Here is a 24,923-nt window from a genome sequence, read left to right as displayed (position 1 = left end):
TTTAAATTTAGTGTAGAGGATCAGGGAAAACACCCCTGTGGAGATGACTGAGCTGAAACCTGAATGAGAATGATTCTGGCCTTGGAAATATCAGGGTTATTCCAGATAGAAAGACCATCGTGTGCACCAGAGGAGCTCAGTGTGTGTGTTCAGTGAGGGGTAGTGTTAGGAGAGGGGGCTGAGAGCTCAGAAGGCTGAGGTCCCCAGGAAGGAGTAGAGATTTTGTTCTGGTGCCATGGGGATGTACTGAGGTGACATAAACTGAGGCTGAGGAAGCTGAGACCCACAGAGGTTGGGACTTGCTCAAGGTCACATATCCCCTGGCAACCAACATTCTACTTTCTGTTTCTATGAGTTTGACTACTCTAGGTACTTCATATAAGTGGAATCATCCAACGTTTGTGTTTTTGTGACTGACTTCTCTCAGCCTAATGTCCTCAAGTTTCATCCGTGCTATAGGAAGTGTCAGAATTTCCTTTCTTTTTAAGGCTGAAGAATATTCCATTGTATGGATACAAGAGAAAATGTTTTTAGTGTTGAGTTAAATTGTTTTTTAAGTTGAACATTTTATTTTTGTTTTTAGAAGTCTTCAAACATAACCTTATTCTATTTGTAAAACTAGTGATTTTTATTTAAAATTGAAAACAATTGCTGTTTTGTTTGATTCGTATTTAATTAACTCATAAATTTAAAACGATTACATTTCCTCACACAATTGATTACCTTTACACATGTAAGTTTCCTAAACTATTTTTCAACTACTCTTACAAATTAGTATATTTGATTTTCTGAAACATTTCAAATGCCTAATGGGACAAAACTATAAACCTATGAAGTAAAATCTTTCTACATCTCAATGAACTCTTACAAATCTAATAAAACTAACATATACATGTAGTAACTTGGGTTCTCTTACACATTCAAACACTATTAATGGACATATTCAATTATTTTACAACTTTCAAATGAAAATCACAAATCGAATACCAATGTATCATTTCAAAATAAAATCATAAGGCTAATTTGTTAGATTCTCTTAAACACTTCAAACTCCTTAAATAACAGATACAAACTGATCATCACAGTGGTTATAAAACTTCTAAAACTTAACACTCGAGTTTGATCGGCTTCACCATCTGCCTACTTTTTTTTACACCATTTCCATGGAAGCAGAGTCACCATATCTAGTGAACGGGAGCAGGATGGAATTTCAGGCAGGCTGGAGTTATTTGGAACTGCAGTACAGATTATCAGTAAGATATACAGAGGGTGCCAAAGAAATGTGTGCACATTTTAAGAAAGGAAAAAACTGTATTTAAATTATGCTGATGGGAACCACATTGAGCACCTCTTGTCATTGCAGAAGTCAATCATAGCTTGTATTCATCTTTTGTTATCGGTGTATATATTGAGTATTACAATTTTAATACAGTTTTTTCCTTTCTTAAAATTTGTATACATTTTGTTGGCACCTTCTGTATAAAACTTGGAATTTTCCAGGATGATTCTATCTGAGCAACGGGTTAACACACTGAGCCACTTTTTATAGTTGGATTGGTTCTGCCTACGGGGTCACCAGAGGAGTGTACCATGGCGTCCCCAGAATGTCTCAAATGTCACCCTTTTTCTATTTTTATCATAGCCTCTTTCACTATTTTTTGTTGTTGAAGATTTTTATTAAAACATAGCTAACATACAATATTATATTAGATTTAGGTATACACCACGGTTATTCAACATTTATATACATAAAGAAGTGATCACCGTGATAAGTCCAGCAACCATCTGACACCGTCCCACGCTATCACAATAATATTGACTATATTCTCTATGCTGCACATTACATCCCCATGACTTATCTTGTTTATCATACCCATTCTATCAGGTGTGATTTGCATGGTGGTTTTGATTTGCATTTTCCTTATAGCTAATGACGTTGGGCATCTTTTCATATGTCAATTAGCCAACTGTATGTCTTTGGAGGTCATTCTTTTTTTTTTAATGTTTTATTTTTATTTTTCCTCTTCTTCCGCGCGGCTGCTCCTGGCAGCACATGGCAGGTCAGCTCCAGGGAGAGCCGCATGTGGGAATCACACTGGCGACCTCTGCGTTAGGAGCACGGCACTCCAACCACCTGAGCCACCGGGCCAGCCCCTGGAGGTCATTCTTAAGGAACCCGCTTATCCTGTAGTGTCTGGGCTGGACTGGAAGCCATTATGGCTTCATCATGTCAGAGGAAAAACGCCTAGATGGCCTCATCAACTAGATATAGCAGTGGATATCATATATGAACACTTCCTTCCACACTTGTTTGTGGTTTTCTCCCTCTTCTTCAAGTACTCCCGAAGCGGATGACTCTGGTCTGTTGTGCACACTGACGTGAGCTGCCCTCAAGACCCCTTATTGATTTCCTAAGTAGCGAAAGTGGTTGTCATTTCCCTTTATTTACAGGTACTGTGCATGTCCAAAAACAGCATCATGAAAGAATGCTTCCTGGTGGCCGAGTTACAAAACCGGAGAAGGTCACCAACAGTGAGTGGGGAAAATGCCCGTGCAAAATTGAAAGGCAGCAAAAATCACTCAGAGAGTGCGATTACCTCTGGCTATCTACACTTTTTAAGTCTTTCCTCCCCTTTTTCTGGAAGTATCGCTTTCTAACCTGGTCTTCTAAATATATACTTTCCAAGGTTAGCAAGCAGTGCGGTCATTTACAGACATTCACTGAGCACCGACTGTGGATTTAGCAAGAATAAAACAGTCAAGGTCCCTGAGCTCATGGGACATACGATCTAGTGGGAGATGGTATAGGAAAATGCCATCGAATAAAGAAAGAACTTACAATAGTATGAGAATCATAAAGGAAGTTTGTTAACAGGGGAAAGTGGTGGGGGATGGGCTCAGAGGTGATGCTGGCTCCTACAGGCGTTCACTGCGTACTTGTGCCCCAACTAGTCTTCTCGGTATTAACTGGGAGTAGCGATGTCTATTTAGCTCATTCTCTCTCCCTGCAGGTGGGGACTCAGTTTAAAAACAGCCTGAGCAGCCTTCTGGAAATTCTCATCTCCAAGGAACCTTCATACATCCGTTGCATCAAGCCCAATGAGTGGAAAGAACCCAGTGAGTTGTGAATCGTTCTGAACAGATAGCTCAGGGAAATGAGGTTGGGGGGAAAACCAAGATGGTGGTGGGTTAAAATCCTGAAAACCACCACAGGCTTGCTTCTTATCCTCTGGACGTGAATTGTTTTCATTTTTAATAATAGAAGGTAAATAAGTAGGGGCAAGGGGTGTTCCTTGGGTGGTCCTGAGTGAACATTGCTCAGACTTTGTCCCATTTCAGGAGCAACGCAGTTGAGCCAGGCAGTTATCAGAGGTGAGGGGAAGTGAGGTTGCTTCTTTTCAGCCAGTGAGCAATCTTCCAAGATGGTCTATGACATGGGTCTTTTCTAAACTCGTGCCATGGTCTCTAATAAAGTCAGATAGTCAAAGACTTCCAGAGGCCAGGCAGGAAGAGCAAATGAGTGAAGCAGACTGGGCAGTGGAGGGCACTGCGGCAAACTGGAGAGGGCACACCCTGTCTAAAGCACTACTCCCTTCCAGCTGTTGTTGTCATGTGAGACTCTAAGCCCAGAATGACCAGATGTCATGGTTTTTCAAGAGAAACTGAAATCCGGATGTTCCTGTAAGATGCTCCCATAAATGAAACACAATTAGGGCCTAAGGAAACATATTTGGGGCCAAATGCAACTCACAGATGGTCAGCTGGTCGTCTCTGGTCGGTCTAGGTTGAAAGAGAGCCAAAGTGTCCTTAATTGTCACTTTCCCTTCTGTGTTTCCAAAGGCAGGTTTGATGACTTCCTCGTACGGCATCAGGTCAAGTACCTGGGGCTGATGGAACATCTGCGGGTGAGACGGGCTGGCTTTGCATACCGTCGGAAATACGAGCATTTCTTACACAGGTAAAGTTTATTTTATTGATGAAGCCAGTAAAGTCAAACACCTATAGTCGTTCTTATCTGCAGAGAATACGTTCCAAGACCCCCAAGGGATGCCTGAAACCGTGGATAGCACCCAACCCTATATATGCTACATTTTTTCCTATGCATACATACCTATGATAAAGGTTAGTGTATCAATCAGTTAGGCACAGTACTAGATGGACGACAATCAGTAATAAAATAGAACCATTTCAACGGCATTCTGTAATAAAAGTTATGTGAATGTAGTCTCTCTCTCAAAATATCTTACTGTATTGTCCTCACCCTTCTTGTGATGACGTGAGAAGATAAAAATTCCTTAAATTGAGAACTTTCACCTTTTCACTGAAAGGAAGCCCTGTAAACTTCCCTTTGGCATCTCTGAATTGCCAGCCTCACCACTCTTGTGCTTTGGGGCCATGATGAAGTAGGAGAAGGGTGACTCGAACACAAGCAGCATGATATCCCAACAGTCCATCTGGTCACTGAGATGGCTCCTGAGTGACTGATGGGTGGGTGGGCAGCGTACACAGTGTGGAGACACAGGACAAAGGGAGGAGTCATGTCCAGGGTGGGACAAAGCGGGATGGCTCGCGTTTTCATCGCGCTACTCAGAACAGCATGCGGTGTAAAACGTGTGAATTATTTATTTCTGAAATTTTCCATGTAATGCTTTCAGACCACAGTTGACTGTGGGTAACACAAACTGCAGACAGTGGAGTGATAGATAAGGGGGGGGACGACTGTTCTCAGTGTGAGTCTTTGGGTGAGGCGATGAATAAAAGGGCGTCCCTCGGGGAACTCAGTTTTTTCTACCTGCTGTAGCTGTGACAGTGATGAAACACTAACATTTTGGAGGCTAGGAAGCTGACTCAGTTCACCACCTGCCACTTCATTTCACAAAGCCCCTATCTTCTTGGAACTGAGTGCAGAGACCCCAGGGCAGATATGGGTGGTGCTTCCCTTGGGTCTGTACTTGTCTAGGGCAAACCCTTCCTAAGGGGACCACAGGTCCTGGTTTGGCGCTGTCAGTCTGGGGTCACTCCTCTCGGCCTCGCGGGCTGTCAAGAGAAGCGGGTGTGGTGGTGGGAACACAGGCATTGAAGCCACACAGACTTGGGTGGGAATCCCCATTCTATCTCTTCCACCTGTGACCTAGTTCCTTGGGTGTCACATGGGGATTAAATTGCCTGCTCTCAAGGAGTTTATAAGAATTGAATAATATGCTCCACCAGTACCACTACTATGGCCCAAATTTGCTGGCTAATATTTCATTGGTGGTAAGCTGCATGTGAATTTCTTGCCAAAATAGCAATACGCTCTCACACTCTCCACAGAAGCATAGTGAAATGGTCATTTTTGTAGGTCCCCCTGGTTGAATATCAGCAATTTTATACTTCAACTGAAATTAGGCTTTTTTTGAAGTATGATTTTATCATCATAAAAAACACATGCGTGAGCTTCCATTTTTAAATCTAACAACTTGCATTTTGCTACTTACACCCCAAGATCCTGAGCTCTGAAACTTTAGCATTTTCATGTGTTCTTATTTTTAGCCCCTAATTTTGTGATTCCAGAGTTTTTTCTCTACCAAGGATCATGTTTGTTCTTCTCCCATCAGCCTTGTGTCTTGATCATTGATATGCACTTACATGTATTTATTAAGTAATAGTCTCTTTCCTCACTGTTATTTTAATGATTTATCTACCTGCTGATCTGAACTTCTGATTAGCATCATCAGCTAATGATACAATTTCGGCTGAACACACACAGGATTTTACCGACATGCGTCACACTTAATCTTGAGAAATGGCGTAACTCTTTGGGTTTTAGAAACAGTGAGAAGAGTTACAGACAATCCTGCCCCAAATGCCATCTTTGAAGGCTCCCAAGGGGAGGCCCAGGCCCCAGCTTGGGGACAGCTTTGTTCTATACCGTAGGTACATTTGGAGAGGCGTTTTCGTCCCCAATCCTCAACTCCATGGAACCATAAAACACCCATGGAGGCGTGTGTAGAAGGCAGGTCTGAAGGAAACAAAGGATCTTCAAGCAGTCTAATGTTGGAGGCTCGTTGTCACATCCCTTTCCTCTTTGTCCCCTCTCCTTTTTTCTTTCATCTGTCACCATTTCTGGACCACACTCCCAATGCATAGCCATGGTCTCTTGTCTTTTTAAATAGCTTTATCGAGATATAATTCGCATACCACGCGATTCACCCACGTCCGTGTCAGTGATTTGGGGTGTTCAATTTTAGGACATTTTCATCACCTCACAAACTCTGTACCCTTTAGCTGTAAACCCCCTATCTCCTTACCACCCCCAGCCCTAAGCAACCACTAATCTACTTTGTCTTTGTAGATTTCCCTATGCTGGACATTTCATACAAATGGAGTCATTTGTGTAGCATTTAGGCTTTTGTGTCTGGAGGCTTGCACTTAACATAATGTTTGCGAGATTCATCCGTATTGTAGCTTGGATTATATTTCATTCCTTTTCGTGGCAGAACAATACTCCGTTGTGTGCATAGACCAGATTTTACTTATCCATTCATCTGTTGATAGGCATTTGGGTTGTTTCCACTCTTTGGTGATTATGAATAATACTGTTAGGACAATTCATGTACGAGTTTTTGTGTGGGCATCTATTTTCATTTCTTTGTGCATATACCTTGGAATAAATTACTGGGTCAGATGATAATGTATAATTGGGAAACCACCACACAATTTGCCAGGTGTTTTTTTTTGGGGGGGGGGTTGTACCCCTTTTTGCTCATCAGCTACCTGTCATTCATTCGCCCTTATCTCATCCATCTTTCTGAAGTTGACTTCTGGTGAAGGTGGCAGGAAGTAGCAGTCACTGCCCACCCCACCCCCACCACCACACACATACTTGACCTTCCCATCTTCCTGGGATTTTTTGAACTTCATACCCCTTTTCCCTAGTCTGCTGCTGTCTGAGGCTGGTTTCTTCTTTCCATAATACCAGTGAGCACTGCTCTGTACCAGCTCTGTCCTAGGTGCTGGGTAACAGGACAAACTCCATCCCTGCCACATGGAGTTTACTTTCTGGTGGGAGAGACCAGTGATAACACGAAGATATAGCCAGTTGTGGGGGTGGGGGTACATTCTTAGAAGGAAAATGAATGTGGGTAAGGGGGAAGAGTGGCAGGCTCCCTCCTTAGGTAAAGTGGCCCAGGAGGGCCTCTCCAAGTGAGGGAGGGAGCCCTAAGGATATTGGGAACAGCAGTCCAGGAAAGAGCCTAGCGTTGGGAACTGGGCAGGCTCGAGGACCAGCTAAAGGGCAGGCGTGGCTGCAGGGCAGTGGCCTGGGCATAGAAGCAGGAGACGTTCAAGGGATTGGGTTGGAGACGCCCTATCTGTGCACCTGGCCAGGCACCGCCTCTCGTGGTCAGGACGCAACTGCATCTCAGGGCTGAAAAGGACAGAAGTTAGTAGTCCCCCCACCCTGCAGGCATTGAAGTCACCTCCCCATCACCTCTGCATCTGTCTGGCCCATGTCTGGGCAGACCGGATGGCGTGTGCTAGTGATGGGTGAGAGCCGGAAGGACGGGAGTAGGGGTGTGCATGCTCCCTGGGGTGGGCATTCATCCATGCCATTGTGCCTGTGGCTGGACAGGGCGAGGTAGTCAGGGAAGAGCAGGTGACACTTAATGCCTGTCTTTGTTCAGACTGCTATAACCAACTACCATGACGTTGGTGGTTTATAAACAAAAGAAGTTGATTTCTCACAGTCTGCAGGCTGGAAATCGGAGGTCAGAATGCTAGCACAGTGAGGTTCTGCTTTGCGCCCTCTTCTGGGTTGCAGACTGCCATCTTCTCACATGTCCTCACACGTTGGAAAGAGGGTCAGGGAGGTCTCTGCGGTCCCTTTATAAGGACATTGATCCCATTCATGAGGACGCTTCCCTCAGGACCTAATCACCACCCAAGGGCTCCACCTCCTAACAACCATCACCTTGGGGGGGTTAGGATTTTTCAACATGTGAATTTGGGGGAGAAGGTTCACAAACATTCAGTTCATTGCAAATGCCTTTAATGGACTTGCTCATAAAATACAGCCCCAGGAAAATAACCATGTTTTTAACAGTTTAAATTTTGATTTTAAAATAATACCATATAACGACATTAGGAAGATACTTAATAGGTATGCCACGGCTATTGTATGGGAAGTCTTGGACCGTGCCAGATACTTTCTGTGGATTCCTCGTTTCAATCTTCTGGATGATCCCGTGAGGAACGTCCTGTTCTCGTTCGCGTTGCGTAAGTGAGGAGATGAAGTGACTTGTCCAGCCCCTGAGCCGAGCTCAAACCCAGGCCGTGTGGTTCCAGGCAGACACTTTGGAATTCTGCATTCACGTATTATTTATAGACATCACCGTTGTCTTTCTAGTGACTGTATATTAAAAGGGCGTTGCGTCCTATGCTGAAATCAAGTTCTTACGTCAACACTGGATCCCAAATTACCCTTGAAAAATCCCTGGTCCCCTACCAGGCATGGCACGTGTTCTTCCCATGCTGGTTCACATCTGGCGTCCATGCATTTGTCCGTTGATGGACCTTTGTGTGTTTCTACCTTTTGTCTATTATGATCAATGAATCTGTGAACATTCATGTATAAGGTTTTCACATGGACATATGTTTTCATGTCTCGTGGGTCTATACCTAGGAAGGGAATTGTTTTCTGGTGAGGTCATTGTTCTGTGAAAACAGGCCTGTCCCACCAAAACAGTTTCTCTCTCTTTCTTGCCACGTATATGGTGTTGAATTCAAAGAAGTTGAGTTCAAGCAAGTAGTGAGTCTACTATAGTATGCTGAGCGGCTGGTATGCCAGCAGCAGAAAGAAGCCTACTCCTGGTGGGGGGCCAGTGCCAGATCTGATGGCTTTCCAGGTGTGCCTCTCCTCTCTCCCTTAGGTACAAATCCTTGTGCCCAGACACTTGGCCGCACTGGCAGGGGCCTCCAGCAGAGGGCGTAGAGCGGCTGATCAAGTACATTGGCTATAAACCCGAGGACTACAAATTAGGGAGGTAAGTGGCTGGGAAGTTGCCGTCGAAATGTTTTGGGCATTTATCCATATCCATCTAGAGCCTGGAGATGCATTTTTCAGGAGTTGACGTAGATTTCCAAGCAGATACTTTCATCCACTCCATTTAAATGCATCTCTTTAAAGAAACACCTCTCCTGTGTGTCTCTTTCACTCTCAATTCTTCACCCACACGCACAACTCTCCATTGCACAACACTTCTGACACCAGCTGGATGTCCTGCAATTTACCCCCATTCTGACACTGCCCACCTGGAGGTAGCGTCAGATACTGCAGGTGAAGGCGCCCACAGCAGACGCCGGTGCCACGGCCAGGTTGTTACCTGTGCTTCTGACTGATTGGCTATAAACCGGAGCTTCCCACAACCCCCTCCTTGGGTCCAATTAATTTGCTAGAGCAGCTCACAGAACTCAGGAAAACATTTTACTTAGATTACTGATGTATTACAAAGGCTTATAACTCAGGAACAGCCAGATGAAAGGGATCCAAAGGGCAAGGCATGCGCGGGAAGGGGCGGGGCTTCCACACCCTCTCCAGGTGCACCCAGAAACTCCAAACCATGTCCTTTTGGGGTTTTATAGAGGCTTCATTACAGAGGTGTGATTGATAAAGTCATTGACCACTGGTGATTAGTTTAACCTCCAGCCCCTCTCCCTTCCCGGGAAGTGAGGCTGAATGTTCCAACCTTCTAATCATGTGGTTGGTTCCCCTGGCAACCAGCCCCCATCGTTAGGTTACTGTCATGCAGGGCAGCCTGGGGGATCTCTGCTCCCGCTCCCCACATAAGAACGCAGGATCTGGTGAGGCCAAAAAGGAACACCCAAGGAGCCATAGGTAGGGGAGTCATATCACTATATTCTTGCCGGCAGCATCCGCCTCTCTGCAATCCGCTCTTACTAGCCCCCATTTTTCTGCTAGCATAGCCACGGCAGTTATATTAGTGGCCAGTGGCTCACTGGTTACAGCTGACGGCCAACTAGCCACAGCTGATGGCCATCCGATCACAGTTGATGGCCATTTACTACCTGAGCCAGCACTTTTCCACGTGAGGCCGAGAGCCTGGAAACTGCTGTCTGGGGCTCTGTCCCCACGGTTACCTAGAGGCTTTCCAAATATCATTTCATCAGCATAAACTCAAGTGTGGTGTGATCAAGAGGGTTTTGTTATAATTATAAATAATAAGACACCCATTTCACCATTGTCACTTTGAAGCTATTTCAGAAACAAAAGCCAAATATAATCAAAGCCCCTAGTGCTCTAATCACTTAGTAAATTACAAGGGTTTTGTGGGCTGTGACACTGAAACACAACAAAGGCCAAATATCTATTTCTCATTATAAATCACAATATGACAAGCTCTAAATGGTTAGAAGGGCAATTTTGCTGCCTGTTGGAGAAGATTAAGTTATAAACAGGCCTGTGTTCTATGCCTGATGGGTGGCGGAGGGCTAGAATGAGCCTCTTGGCTTGAAAAATGAGGGGACTAGGGTGGCTCCCCTAACCTCTGTGCCTAGCCTCTTCCATGGTTCAAACGTACCAGGATTTCTTAGAGGAGATATTAGGACTTACGTGATTGTGGGGACAAAGCCCCAAAAAACAGTTTCCAGGCTCTCGGCCTCACATAGAAAGGTGCTGGCTCGGGTAGTAAATGGCCATCAACTGTGATCAGATGGCCAACAGCTGTGGCTAGTTGGCCGTCAGCTGTAACCCGTAAGCCATTAGCCACTAATATAACGGCTGTGGCTACGCTAGAAGAAGATTGGGGGCTAGCAAGAGCAGATTGCAGAGAGGCGGATGCCGCCGGCGAGAATATAGTGATATGACTCCCCTATCTATGGCTCCGTGGGTGTTCCTTTTTGGCCTCACCATGTCCTGCGTTCTTATGTGGGGAGTGGGAGCAGAGACCCCGCCTGCCGCCCCGTGCGACAGTGATGTGAAAGCTCCTCTACCATCCTGGAAAGTGCTGGTCTAGAACTCGGAGTAGCATTACTATAGAGTTGTAGTTGTGAGTGAACTTTCACGCACATTGAAGGCGTGGAGGCAAAACTTCATCAGGGTGAAGCAGGAAGATTTTAGTCTATTAGTCATTTTGATCAGGGTTCATTTGGTTATAAGGCCTGGTGCCCAAACATGAAGAGGATTCGTTACCATGACTCAGATTCCAACTTCAGGGATCTCTCTGCCTTTGAATCTGTCAGTGGACTTGAGCTGCCAACTCCTAAGTCCCACTTGGACCTGGCCGTCTGTGGCCGCTCTGCCCCATCTCCATCTCTATGCTTCTATTCTAGGCCCTTCTCCAGGGGGGAATCCTGCTTAGAACTTCCTGTCGGAGGCTAGGCCATGGAGGTTAGAGGGGGGTCCTTTCCCCGTTCCACAACTTCTGATGAGGAAGTGGGATCATGTGGCATAACACCGCTATAACCCCCCCCACCCCCCCACCCCCACCCCCGCTATAACCCCCTTTTCCCCCCCTTCCGTCCTGGGAAGTTTCCCTCAAAGGGTGGGTGGGTGGGGCAGGCAATGGACAGCAGTATTTATAATTTAGCTCTGCTAATTGAGGGGATCTTCTTTTAAAACTAGACTCATAGTCTTTCTCATCACTTTTTAAAAATGATTTGTTTTACAGTTACAGTCGACATTCAATATTATTTTACATTAGTTTTAGATGTACAGCATAGTGGTTAGATATTTATATAATTTATGCAGTGATCACCCTGCAACATTGGTGACTATATTCTCTACGCTGTACTTTACATCCCGTGATTTTTTTGTAACTACCAATTTGTACTTCTTCATCCCTTCCCCTTTTTCACCCGGTTCCCCGACCTCCCTCCCCTCTGGCGACCATCAGTTTGCTCTCTGTATCTGAGTCTGTTTCTGTTTCTGTTGTGTGGTTTTTTGGTGGGTTTATTTTGTTCTTTAGATTCCACATATAAGTGAGATCATGTGGTATTTGTCTTTCTCAGTCTGACTTATTTCACTTCTGTGTCATCTCTTCTTAAAGCCCAGGGAAATAACTTCAGGTTAGGATGGTGTATTTGTTTTCTAGGGCTGTATAACAAATTGCCACAAACTAGCTGGCTTAAACCAACAGAAATGTATTCTCTTCCAGTTCTAGAGGCTAGAAATCCAAAGTCAAGGTGTTGAAAGGACCACGCTTCCTCTAAAGGCTCTGTGGGAGGATCCTTCCTTGCTTTTTCAGCTCCCAGTGGCTCCTGGCATTCCCCAGCTTGTGGCCACATCACTCCAACCCCTGCCTCCGTCTTCACACTGTCTTCTCCCCTATGTCTCTGTGCGTTCTTTTCTGTCTCTTATCAGGACAGGCTTGGATTCAGGGTCCACCCTAATGAGCTCATCTCCATCCTTACCTTGATTACATCTGCAAAGACCTTATTTCCAAATAAAATCACTTTCTCAAGTTCTGAGTGGACATGAATTTTCGGGGAACACTATTCAACCCATTATAAGATAGTAACTGAACCAACTAATAGTGAAAACACTCTTGGCTGCCTGTCTCAGCCCAACATGGTGATACCAGTACAACAAGGTGGTAACACTGCAGACCCCAGGTCCCCGCCGGAGCTGGTGGAGCTTGTGAAGCGGCAGCAGGAGCTGGCAGAAACACGGGCAAACTTGGAGGGACAAATCGATGTTTTTGAAGGAAAGCTACTTGGAAGACATGCAGATGTCTGGCAATACTATTCGTGGCTGGGATAGGTGTGTGAACAACCAAAAAAACTCCAATAGCAAAAACCACAAAGGAATCAGAAGTTTAAGGGAAGTATTACTTCAACAGCTGCAGTAAGTGCCTTGGCAGGAGTTCAGGAGCAGCTCATTAAAAAGAGGGAACCAGGAAGTGGGACAGAAAGTGATACTTCCCCAGACTTCCACAATCAGGAAAAGGAGCCCAGCCAGGAGGACCCTGAGGGTTTGGATGGTTCTGTGCAGGGAGTGAAACCTCAGAAGGCTGCTGCTTTGACTTCCTCAGGGAGTCATTACAGCTGTCATAAAAAAATGAAAGAATGAAAAAGCACAGGATTGATCTGAAGTTAAACCAACAACCGCCCACCCCCCCGCCCCCATAAGCTATTAGAAGACTCATTAGTGCTGAAGCTTCCAGGCTGGAGAGTCCTGCCTCCCTCCTCTGACTTCATAAAGATAAACATCTCTCACCTGAGTGTGTCACCACCCACCTCTGTGTTCCCAGACCCAGTGCCTGTGACTGAGTAGTTCTGAAAGGTGACAAGTCATTTCAGTCAGACCACATCGGATCATTGACTTCGTGTCATTTTTAGTAGGAACACCAAGAATGGGGTTATAATCCCAGCAAGTTGCTAACTGAATCTCTCTCTTCTTAGATTGAATGTCCTCCCCCCCACCCCACCCCTGCAAACTGGCTGGCATCAGTTTCATCTGTGATATCTGTGGGGACAAAGCCCCAAAAAGCAGTTTCCAGGCTCTCGGCCTCACGTAGAAAGGTGCTGGCTCGGGTAGTAAATGGCCATCAACTGTAATCAGATGGCCATCAGCTGTGGCTAGTTGACCGTCAGCTGTAACCAGTGAGCCATTGGCCACTAATATAACGGCTGTGGCTACGCTAGCAGAAAAAGAATGGGGGCTAGCAAGAAGATGGTGGCTGGCAAGCGTAGACTGCTGTTAGGATGGCGGGTTGCAGATTATGTAGATCCCGCTTCTTGTATCTCCAGACCAGCCGCCAGTGAGAATATAGTGATTTGACTCCCCTATCTATGGCTTTGTGGGTGTTCCTTTCTGGCCTTACCATGTCCTGCGTTCTTATGTGGGGAGCGGGAGCAGAGACCCCACCGGACGCCCTGAATGACAAATGGCGCAGCGAGCAGGGTCCCCTGCGTGACAATATCCATTGAGAAAAGGTCTCTACTTTTGTTTCATGCTGAAAGTAGAACAGGTCACATTTCAGAGGGAGGCAGTAAATATGCCAGCATTTTTGTATTTTGTTTGTGTTTCATCATTTTTCCGCTGTTGTTTTTACCATCTTGTTTTCTTTTGGGCCTTTTTGTAATGCCCTTGGTACAGCTGGTACCTTCCTGCTGACATATCTGATCATGTTTCGTGGAGTTGCCAATATTTTTAACTGAAAGTAATTGGGTTTACCATAAAAAAAGTGGGGAATTTGGCTCTCTTTTTTTTTTTTTTTGCAGGGGAAAGTTACAGAGTGTTTATTTAATACTTACCTATCTTAAATCTTTCTTAGTTGGAAGCAGTTTCTTGTTCAAGGAATAGGAAAAGTTGAAAAACATGTTGTGGGGACAAAGCCCCGAAAAGCAGTTTCCAGGCTCTCGGCCTCACGTAAAAAGGTGCTGGCTCGGGTAGTAAATGGCCATCAACTGTAATCAGATGGCCATCAGCTGTGGCTAGTTGGCCGTCAGCTGTAACCCGTAAGCCATTGGCCACTAATATAACTGCTGTGGCTACGCTAGCAGGGAGAATGGGGGCTAACAAGAAGATGGTGGCTGGCAAGCGCAGACTGCTGTTAGGATGGCGGGTTGCAGATTATGTAGATCCTGCTTCCTGTGTCCCCAGCCTAGCCACCAGTGAGAATATAGTGCTTTGACTCCCCTATTTATGGCTCCGTGGGTGTTCCTTTTTGGCCTCACTATGTCCTGCGTTGTTATGTGGTGAGTGGGAGCAGAGACCCCGCCGGACGCCCCGCACGACACATGGTGCAGCGAGTAGGGTCCCCTGCACGACACGTTTAAATCAGTCCTTTTAAAATCGATTTTTCTTCTTTTGTATGAATAAAATTTCACAGGCTTTGACTTTTCATTGCTTTACTTTTAAACCTGAGTGGGTTTTTTTTCCATTTTTTTATTTATCTGTATCATGCCTAATGAAAATTTATTTTTCCATCTTTTCTCTCTCTGCTATTTGCCTAATTAAATATCGCTCTTGAAATCATGAAGGCATACAGAAAGGCTCCAAATTGTACCCAAAGCTGATAATATATGGAGTTCTTGAGTAGAGTGAAAGATAGGATCAAAGAGAGCCATCAGTATCCAACAGATCCCCCTTCCTATAGGGGTGATGGGCCGAGGAACTCTGATCATTGTTACCTGCCGCTGAAGCAATGGTCACGTACCTTGTCTGCACATTGGAATCACCTGGAAAGCTTAAAAAAATACGGATGCTTGGGTCCCATCCCCAGACACTCTTGACTAGAGTACAATCTAGTTATGGGGATATCCTTTCAATGAGTCCCTGGAATTCTGATAGGAAGGAAGCCAAGTGGGGATCCCTTGCATTAGGAAACAGGACAGTGTGATTTAAATCCTATGTTGTAAATCAGTCTAAAGGATGACATTCGGGGCTTCACCTTTCGTTGGACTGTAATCACAGCCTTTAACTTCTAAAGTTAAAGATCTTTAACTTCCAGATCTTTGTTAGAAAAAATATGTTCCATTTGTGATACTGGGGGTAGAGTTGAATATGGATGGAGTCTATTATCAAAACAATTTTACCTTGTCAAATGTGCAAAAGCTTTCACTCTTGTTCTCAGATAAACTTTCTGTAGGAAAAATAAACATAAGACATTCTCTCTCTCTTTTTTTCTTTTTTACTTCTAGAACCAAAATATTCATTCGTTACCCCAGAGCTCTATTTGCTACTGAAGAGGCCTTTGAATTTAGGAAACATCAATTAGGTATGATTTTTTTTTCCTGCCCTGATTTCAATAGAATGTGAAATGAACACGTTTAGCTTGGGAAACATCTTAAACATGGTGTTTGATATAACGTTCCTGGCTTTGGAAACCAGGAACAAGATATGAGAAAGTGGTAAGATACATGTGATTGTATGCCTTTAATGGGTGTTTGGAGGTCCTCGTGGGGGCACACCGAGGCTTCACGACTGCAGGGCTGCCCCAGTTTTAGTTTGGACCCAACTCTGTTGTGCTACACGAGGACCTAAACCCATGGGAGTCCGTCGCCCTTAAATGAAGGTTTTAGAAACTTGGTTTGTATGAGTATCCGTTTTCCGAAGGTATAGCTTCAAAGCCTACAGCCAGGGTGTTTGTTGCGAATGGTAATGGAGAAAAGTGAGATGGGGGGTGAAGGAGGGTGGAGAATGGAAACAATAAACAACTACTGGGGCAGTGGCGGGTCTCCCTTGAAAGTAAAACTGGTCTGTTGAGGACTCAGCTTGAGTAATCTGCGTGTTTGCTGTGTGCCGGTGCATACCCACTCCTTGGTACTCATGATCTCATTGTATCGTCAGAACAAACCTATGGAGTGACATTACCTCCACTTCATATTCAGGAAAATGGGCCCAGAGATGTGGGTAACTTGCTGGAGGCCACACAGCTAGTCAGCAGCAGAGCTGGGCTTTGAACGTGGGTCTCTTTGGCTTCAAGGCCTGGACTCCTAACCACTGTGCTGCATGGTTTCATTTTTTGACCCCAGTGGGTAGCGATCAGCTGAGTCTAGTTAATGGGCAGCAGCTGGCTGTGGGGGCCTGAGTCAGCATTTCTAACCAGCTCCCAGGGGTGTGACACTGCTGGTCTGTGGGACCCTCCTGGAGGAGCTTGGCCTGGGGTGGGACCTCAGGCACTGGGAGGAAGAGGTAGAGCGTGTGGGGTCCCCAGCCCTGCAGCTGCGTTGCCTAGCAGCCAGCAAGTTTCCTTAGTGAGCAAGCCTGCACGCCCATAATTAAAATGTGCTGATGTCGGCCTTGCAAGGTAGGGTGTGAGGATGAAATATAACGCCTCACAGGAAACCAGGGCCCCACAGTCCCTTTAGATGGTAGCTCGGTTCTTTACCCTGGGGGAAGGAAGGCAAGGGGAAGGAAGAAAGGAAGCTCGTCATTGGACAGCTTCTGACCGCCAGGCTTACGATAACCTGCCCACTCTCATTTCTGCCCTGCTGCATGGGTTTCCTCTGTCTGCTCCAAACCGCACACCCCAAGGGCCACTTCTCACGTCCCCTCTGAAGGTCACAACCACCAAGATGCAAGAACGAGAGCCATTTCACCAAAACTTTTGTTTTATTTTAAGTTGCGAAAATTCAAGCCACGTACAAAGGCTGCCTAGAAAGGAGAGTCTATGTGAAAAAGAGACAAGCAGGTAAGCATTCAACAGACATTTCCAGTTTGCGATGGGCCAGAACCCCACTGTTTTCCAATCATCTACCCACCTCCTGGAAGCACAGGCTCCCTTTGCTCATCCTCTCTCCCTGCCTGTCCTTGAAACCTTGATATGGGGTGGCCTTGGGGCCCAGTTCTGGTGCCTCCTCTCATTTTTACTCTGTTGACCAGAGATGATAACATATAACCTATATTTGTTCCATGTTTTATTTGATCCATAACGTATGCATGATTAAAGAATAATTTTTTAAAAAAGTTACCAACACCAGGAGTACCCTTGGATCTTTTCTGTCCCCAATCACTTCTCAGTCAGCGCCCCCCCCCCCCCGCCCCCAACACACACACCACTCTTCTGATTTTTGCATTTATAATTCCCTTGGGGTTTTGTTTTTTTAAATATCGTTTTACCATCTATGGATGCATTCATCACTTAACACTAGTTCTAGGCTGGCATGTTTTGAACTTAATAAATTATACTGCTTGTAGTTTTTGCAACATTTTTACACTCTTAAGTTGTTTTTGAAAGTCAACCAGTAACTGTGTGTAGATTTAGTTATTCATTTTCATAGCTGCATAGTATTCCACTGTATTAGAGGTCGGCATTCTTTTTCTTAAAGGACCAGACAGTAAATTTTTTAGGCCTGTAGGTCATATGGTTTCTGTTGAAGTTACTCTACTCTGCTGTTGTAGAATGACAGTAGCTTTAGGCAAATACAGAAATGGATGATCACAGTGATGTTGCAATTAAATTTTATTTACAAAAACAGGAGGCTGGCCCGAGGGCTGTCGTTCACTGACCCCTGTGCTATATGAGTATTTCCCAAGTTAGCCATTCTGTTGATGGGCATTGGGGTTGCTGCCAGTTGGTTGTTTTTGTACCAGTTATGAGGAATAAAAGCATTTAAAAAATCTGAGTAACTGAGAAAAATCAGAAAAGCATTCCAAAAGTGGGAGAGGAGCCAGAAATCTAAATTTTGTGTCCCAATTTGTTTATATACCCCAATTTTTAAATGTAGACAATTAAACATGATGAAACAAATCAAGGAGTGGTAAGACAACTGGATATGCTGTCACAAGCACCGCTCGTCCCCAGAAACGACCTTGGGAAACTCTGGTCCCCTCGCATAATTTCGCGGCTTCCCTTGAAGCTTCCCAGAGCATCCCGGGGTTCCTCTGTCTCCCTACTTCAGCCTTCGTCTGAGCACCCCCAGGACGTTCCATCTCTGGGCTAGCAAAGTGCTGTGGTGGGCTTGTAGATGTTTGTGGTATGGATGACCAATTCTGAAAAAGCCTTTTGTATTTAAATATGATTGTACTCACCTTCTAATGCCAGCAGTGAACTCTTTCAGCCATCAAACTGGAAACCCACTGGCGTGGAGTCCTGGCTCGGAAGGAGATGAAAAGGAGAAAGTGGGCTGTGCAGATTATAAGGAAGTAAGTTCTGGGGTATAGGAGGGAAGAGAGGCCCTACTCAATGCTGGTGCTTGGAAGAGGGTGGCCCTAGACTTGGTTTTTCGGATTTGTGTAGAAAGGTAATCTTCCTTTTGGGATGCCAACTCTTACCAATCCAGTCCCATCTCTTCCCTCTGAGCTCCCTAACTTGGGGGTGATTATAGCTCAGTACGTTTGTAGTCTCTCTTAAGAGTCTAGTTCAAAAGTCACAAAGTCAAGTGCCCTCTGATGCCAGGCAGGTCAAGTGATTCTCATGAACTGGGATAAGACAATAAGGTGTGGTGGGGACAATAAGGTGTGGCAGCAAACTGGAAAGCTTTCCATCTCAGCCGACCACTGCCGTGGAGAAATGCCAGGCCAGCATTGCCAACTCTTTCGATTGTTTTCAAGGAACACTGGAAATCTGGCTTTCATGTAATACCTCCCAATTTTTTTTGTTGTTGGCAACTAATTCAAGCTACTAAAAAAGAAACAGAAAATAGTGTGGGTGAAACAGAACATAAATTAGGGGGCAGATCTGGCCTGTGGGCTACATTACTGGCTCTGGCCTATGGGACCATCTAAAGAATCTCTACCAGTTGGCTCCCTCTGAATCAAACAAATGGGGAGAGAATGCAAGTCTCGGTGAAGAAATGGGACAGAAAAACCAACAAAATCCTTTCCTGTTTAGGTTCATAAAGGGATTCATCCATCGACACAGGCCTCTTTGTCCTGACAATGAGGAGTTTGTCGTGTTTGTGCGGAAGAAATACATCTTGAACCTTCGCTACTACGTCCCAACGAATGTCCTGGATAAGAATTGGCTGATGCCTCCTGGTATCTTGGAAAATGTAAGGCTCCACTGGGACCCATGTTGCAAATGACTCGGGCACCGATGGAGCTTAACTTTTCTGTTTCTTTGTGCTGTCTCCCCTGGCCTTAGCAAAGCAGTTCTTTGCAAGGGTATTGCACAAGAAATCGTAATATTCTTACTGGAAGTATAAAGCCATGGGAGGTCTGTTTACAGAGTACTTTTAAATGGTGTCAGTCCTTGATGGAGCCTTCCAAATGGGTTCGGTGACTGTCACCTACCACAGGGTTTCTCTAAAGATGACCTGAGGACCCTCTGTGTCTGGAGTGCAGAGTGGGGGCTATAGTAAGATTCCCGGGTTCCAATCTGGACCCAGTGAGTCGGCATTTCTAGGAATTTCCTTTTAGTCAACTCCTCAGGTGACTCAAATACATTCACGTTTAAGAACCCCTAGCTTAGCAGTAGTGAAGTTAGTGCAGGATTGGAAGATTAACTGCTTTGACTATAAAAGATTAACGTTGTACTTTAAGTTGAACTGAACTCAGCTGTGCTGTCAAAGCCACAGCCCAAGAAAGGGTGTGACTGAGGCAGGTGCAAAAGAAGTGTGTTCTCCACATAGGCATCCTATCTGCTCCAGAAACTGTGCAGAAGAAACCTGGTTCGGAAGTACTGCCGCGGGATCACAGCCGAGAGGAAGGCACTGGTAGGGACGCGGTGTATGTATGCATGTGTGTGAGACAGTGGACTGGTAGAGAGGCAGCGGCTGGCCCTACGGCTGGATGATCAGACTTAACAGTCCCCACCCACCAATTCACCTGTAAGCCAAGGGTCACACTAGGCCCAGGCCTCATACACATTGAAAATTAAACGCATGTAGACCACGTAGCAGAACCCTCATTAAATGGCAGCTGTTATCAGCGTCAGTTACCATGGGAAAGTAACCCAGATGGCCCTTGCCCTGCAAATGCAGGACCCTTTTCTGCTGGAGGTCTGGTTTTGTTCATGCTTATCTGCAGGTCAGCAGACCTTTCCCATAAAGGGCTAGAGAGAATATTTAGGCTTTGCGGGCCAGACAACCTGCGTTGCAATGACCCCACTCTGCCATAGTAGCCCGCAAGCAGCTCGAGACAATACATATCTGGATGGCAGGATTGTGCCCCAATAAAATTGACTAATAAAACCACGCAGGAGGCTGGATTGGGCTCGCAGGCTGTAGTGTGCCCATCTCTGACCTAGAAGAAAGGAACTGCTCTCTGAAATTCTGTAAGTTTCAACTTCTGGCAGTATAATTTTTAGGGCATTTTGGCCAAAGCCAGGAATGTGTTCTGATTTCTATGCAGAAGTACATGACAAGGCTCCTACAGCTTATCCAAGAAAGTGATACCGTGGACCTTAAATCTTCTCTGTCCCAAAGAGCTCCGTGGCCACCATTTTTTTACTTTTCAATTCTGTGTTACCAGATGCAGCAAAAGGTAGTTACCAGTGCAATCTTCGGGGGAAAGAAAGAAGGCTACGCAAAAACTTTAAACCAACCCTTTGCCGACAGTCGGCTCGGTAAGTACACCTTTCCGTGTATGTACTCTTTCCGTTTTAAAAAAAGTCAAAGGAAGAGGCTCGGCTCCATAGCATTTGCTGACGCCTATTCCCCAATGGAGGTCTTGGTCACAGAGGAACATAAAACCAGCAGATGCCAGTGGCTTTTGCACAGGGTGGTATTTAGTGACGATTCACTGTGTTCTGGTTCCTTCCCTAGATGAAGGAGATATTAATCCCAAAGTGCTTCAACTTATTAGCAATGAGAAAATCCAGGTAAGGAAGCGTGGGCCTGGCCTCAAACAGGACTCCCGTGTGGGGTCTGAGACCAGGGTCTGTTTCCTACATGGAGTGTGTCCGGAAGCACTGTGTGAATGGAGGGTATGTGGGTGGCCGGACTCTCACCTGTCATGCTCTGGGTAACAACTAAGGCTGTGGGGACTAGGTGACTATTAGACATACCTGTTGCTGTTCTTATGGACCTTATCCGTCACCTCAGGAGCTGTGTTTGGTTTTCTATGAAATTGAATACAGAGGGTGCCCCAAAAAATGTAGACACATTTTAAGAAAGGAAAAAACTGTATTAAAATTGTAATACTCAATATACACCGAAAACAGAAGATGAATACAAGTCACGTTTGACTCCTGCAATGACAAGAGGTGCTCAAAGTGGTTACCTACAGCGTCCAGACACTTCTGATTACGGCAAACTACTGCTTGAGCCACGTTGACCAAAATGTCCACTTGTCTACATTTTTTTGGCACCCCCGGGATAGCCATGAACCTGATCTTTAAACATCCCCTCTTGGTGAGCAGTATGGCAAGGTGCCTGGGCGCTGATGTGGGCTTCTTGACTTAGCTGCTGTGCGATCCCCACCTGGTTATGTAAGCTCTTGATGGCTCTCATGGCTGCTCTGTCCCTTTTGGTCCCCTGGGGAAGAGAAACCTGTGAGGCTGGAGTGGATTATCCTCTGGATGTGAGGGCTTTCACTTCCACACAGCGTTGGAAAGGTCATCTCTGTTGATCTCAGAGCAAACCTGGGAGCAGGTGGCCATAACCTTGACTTCCTCACAAGGGCAATGCCCTAGGCAGAGCCAGGAAACATCTACCGAGCAGAGCCAGGGTAGAAAACACGTTTATGCAAGATCTGGTTGAGCCTGTGTGTGTGTGTGAGCGCTTGGAGTAACGTGGCCAGAGTCTGAGTAACAAGGACCTTAGCCCGCTGCCCCCTCCCTTCCATGAAGTACCTTCCCCTCGTAGTGATGGTAGGTCTCCTTGCAGTATGGTATCCCAGTCATTAAATATGACAGGAAAGGCTTCAAGGCACGACAGCGGCAACTCATTCTTACTCAGAAAGCGGCTTACGTGGTGGAACTTGCCAAAATCAAGCAGAAAATAGAGTACTCAACACTCAAAGGTAAGAAGCCGGCAATCTTAACTCATTGGATTGCCTGGCTCCTGGGCACATGAGTCATGAAGGAGCCTTCAATCCGAAGGCCTCAGTGTAGGGGGGCTGTCCAGGCCCAGCCTGGGTCTCTTTATTCTGGCACAAATATCAGGGATACCCTTTTCCCTCAAGTAACCAGGCTGGACGGCAGTCACCTTCCCCAGTGACCTGTTTTATTCAGCGCCTCTCTCTTTACAGCCCAATAGCATGCTGTCTGAACAGATCCTTCCTCCGGGCCCAGCTCGGAGGGAGAAATTGTGTGTGTGGGGGGAGGGGTGGTTAGGGAGACCCTAGGCGTGCCTTTTCTGTATTAACGCCAAGTCCTCTCGTTCCTGGTTCCTAATTTTGGATCTGTCCTAAGGTGTCTCCACTAGCAACCTGAGTGATGGAATCTTAGTCCTTCATGTTTCGCCAGAAGTCAACAAGCAAAAGGTAATTGAAGACCACCAGTCTCTGCTAAGGAGACCGCCGCATACACTGCCGAAATGTTGACACGGTGCAATCCCTGTAGGGGACAGTGTTTTTCTTTAAGCTGCTACTCCTGACACAGCTGTGTCGTCTCCTCTCCACCTCAGGGGGATGCCATCCTACAGTGTGAACACGTATTTGAAGTGGTTACTAAACTCGCCATGCTGGTTAAAAAGGAGAACATTGTAAACGTTGTTCAAGGAAGGTAGGTTGGTTCCACCTTCAGCTCCGGAAGTAATGCAATGTTAAAATGTTTATTCACGGATCAGGGAAGAATTGAATTGTAGCCTGCCTCTTCCCGTAAAATGAGCATTGCCTGCCAGAGCAGGGGGGAAAGAAGCCTCTAGTGGGGTACCCAGGCCCTCTCTGATACAAAGAACGTCCTTCCTTGCCTTCTATGGGTTGGGCTCCGGGCAAATGAAGATGTCAGTGATCACTCACTGACGTAAGCCAACAGTGAGTGGTCTTAACGTCCAATGTTGAAAGGAGGTGCTTATGTTCCTGAGGGAAGCTGTCATAAACTGAAGGCTGGGACTCTGGGCCAGAGCAGGTGACAGCCACACCTTCGCTGCTGAAACCTGTTTTTTTGGACACTTGGTTGAACGCAGTGGGCCTCAGCTTTGCAGGCTGCTTCCAGACTGACTAAGGGACATGTGCTGAAGTCTCTAGGACGTCAGGGAAAAATACCTGACACATAGAGTACTTAATTCTCTCAACAACTCTGCAGTAGGTGCTACCTTCTGCATTTCCCAGGCACAACGTGGTGACCCAGCATGCCACATGTCACCTAGCTGGTCAGGGATGATGGGCGGTTTCCCAAGGCCAGGCTTGGTTCTCATTCTGACTGCATCAGGCACAGCACCCTTAGCCCTGATGAGCTAATTCATGTGTGGAATGGGGAAAGAGAGTTGGGTCCCTTGGACAGCGGTATTTGTTTTACTGGACCTCTGAGGGATGACCTCGCCCACTATGAGAGCTGCAGCATGAAGATGTAGAAATGGTTCTTCAGACCTCAAATTGGCCCCTTGAACTGAATGTGCTAGATTGATTTGCGGATAACTACAGAAATAGGTGGTAAGGTTCCCAGTTGTGGAAATGGGTTTCTTCTTTTGATTATTCAAGTATGCAGTAAAGCTCTGTAAAAAAACAGGAATTCGATCTTGAAACTAGTAAAACTGCGTAAGTAAATTTCTTCTGCAAACCAAAGGCTGAAGGGGGAAAAGTACCTCAGTATGTCACTAATCCACTGTTTTGTCTATGTTAAGATTACAGTTTTATATTAGTCCTGGAAGAGAAGACACAATAGTTTTCAAAACTGGACCAGAAGAACGAATCTATAAAGATAAAAATGGACAGTTAACAGTGGTGAGTGCTGTTGGGGGAGGAGGGAGGTAAATGGTTTTAGATGAGGATAAAGATGAAAAGGCCACCAATTTCTGTCCTTCTACAGACTGAGTGGAATCCTAAGCTAGTTCATCTCTTTATTTCCGATTCTGCATCTGAAAAACAGGAAGGAATGGATGCTAGAGGTATAGATTCCAAACTGAAGGAAAAGGGAAAGAAGTTTCCCTACCATGTTTAGTTGTCAGTGAACCAAAATTGGGCTGGTTCTTCTCAGTTTTAACTGACAAAGCCCAACGTTTCACTGGATGGGGAAGGCCTTATGCTTTTATCACAGTGGTTCTCAAACTCCACATTTGAATTTCCTGGCGAGCTTCAAAAAATTCCAGGGTTTGTATCTCACCCCCGGACACTGCGATGTAATTGGGCTTTGGAACCACTGCTGTCTCAGTGAGAAGTCACATGTGCTGATCCCACCAGCCCTCACAGGCAAGCAGTACACTGAGCTTGTTTTGATCCAATTTTGCCAGGTACTATGTTAATTTTTACATATTAAAAGCCGAAAGGGCTGCATCTTTAAGACGTATTTTGTATATATACCACGTATTAGTCATTATTTGATACAAATTAATTAGAAAATGGTCTATCAACATGGAGTATCTCATGCATTTAAGTTCACAAACATTTAAAGAGAACAGTGTTTTGTGGACGTAAAGAGTACACAAAAGTGTCTTTT

At 45.5% G+C, this 24,923-nt stretch overlaps 1 protein-coding gene and 1 pseudogene across 2 annotated transcripts in view; both read left to right on the top strand.

Annotated features, from left to right (window-relative positions):
* The window catches only part of MYO1H (myosin IH), a 38,683-nt gene that overhangs the window by 11,982 nt on the left and 1,778 nt on the right, over positions 1 to 24,923 (top strand). The window contains exons 6-20 of the mRNA XM_081036549.1: positions 2,452 to 2,532; positions 3,012 to 3,117; positions 3,841 to 3,958; positions 8,910 to 9,023; positions 15,643 to 15,719; positions 17,067 to 17,135; positions 18,505 to 18,589; positions 19,278 to 19,437; positions 20,017 to 20,100; positions 20,858 to 20,951; positions 21,151 to 21,206; positions 22,213 to 22,348; positions 22,740 to 22,810; positions 22,954 to 23,051; positions 24,112 to 24,211. Of these exons, the coding sequence (XP_080892675.1) occupies positions 2,452 to 2,532; positions 3,012 to 3,117; positions 3,841 to 3,958; positions 8,910 to 9,023; positions 15,643 to 15,719; positions 17,067 to 17,135; positions 18,505 to 18,589; positions 19,278 to 19,437; positions 20,017 to 20,100; positions 20,858 to 20,951; positions 21,151 to 21,206; positions 22,213 to 22,348; positions 22,740 to 22,810; positions 22,954 to 23,051; positions 24,112 to 24,211 (1,449 nt within the window). The remainder of the gene's footprint in view (positions 1 to 2,451; positions 2,533 to 3,011; positions 3,118 to 3,840; positions 3,959 to 8,909; positions 9,024 to 15,642; positions 15,720 to 17,066; positions 17,136 to 18,504; positions 18,590 to 19,277; positions 19,438 to 20,016; positions 20,101 to 20,857; positions 20,952 to 21,150; positions 21,207 to 22,212; positions 22,349 to 22,739; positions 22,811 to 22,953; positions 23,052 to 24,111; positions 24,212 to 24,923) is intronic.
* On the top strand, positions 12,566 to 13,125 carry LOC308492424 (chromatin modification-related protein MEAF6-like; annotated as a pseudogene). Its single transcript has one exon. The product of its transcript is annotated as a chromatin modification-related protein MEAF6-like (transcript).

Source organism: Rhinolophus hipposideros, assembly GCF_964194185.1.
Source record: "Rhinolophus hipposideros genome assembly, chromosome: 24".
NCBI classification, from domain to species: domain Eukaryota; kingdom Metazoa; phylum Chordata; class Mammalia; order Chiroptera; family Rhinolophidae; genus Rhinolophus; species Rhinolophus hipposideros.
Note: the sequence above shows the minus strand (reverse complement) of the source record. Positions and strands in the feature narration are given on the sequence as shown.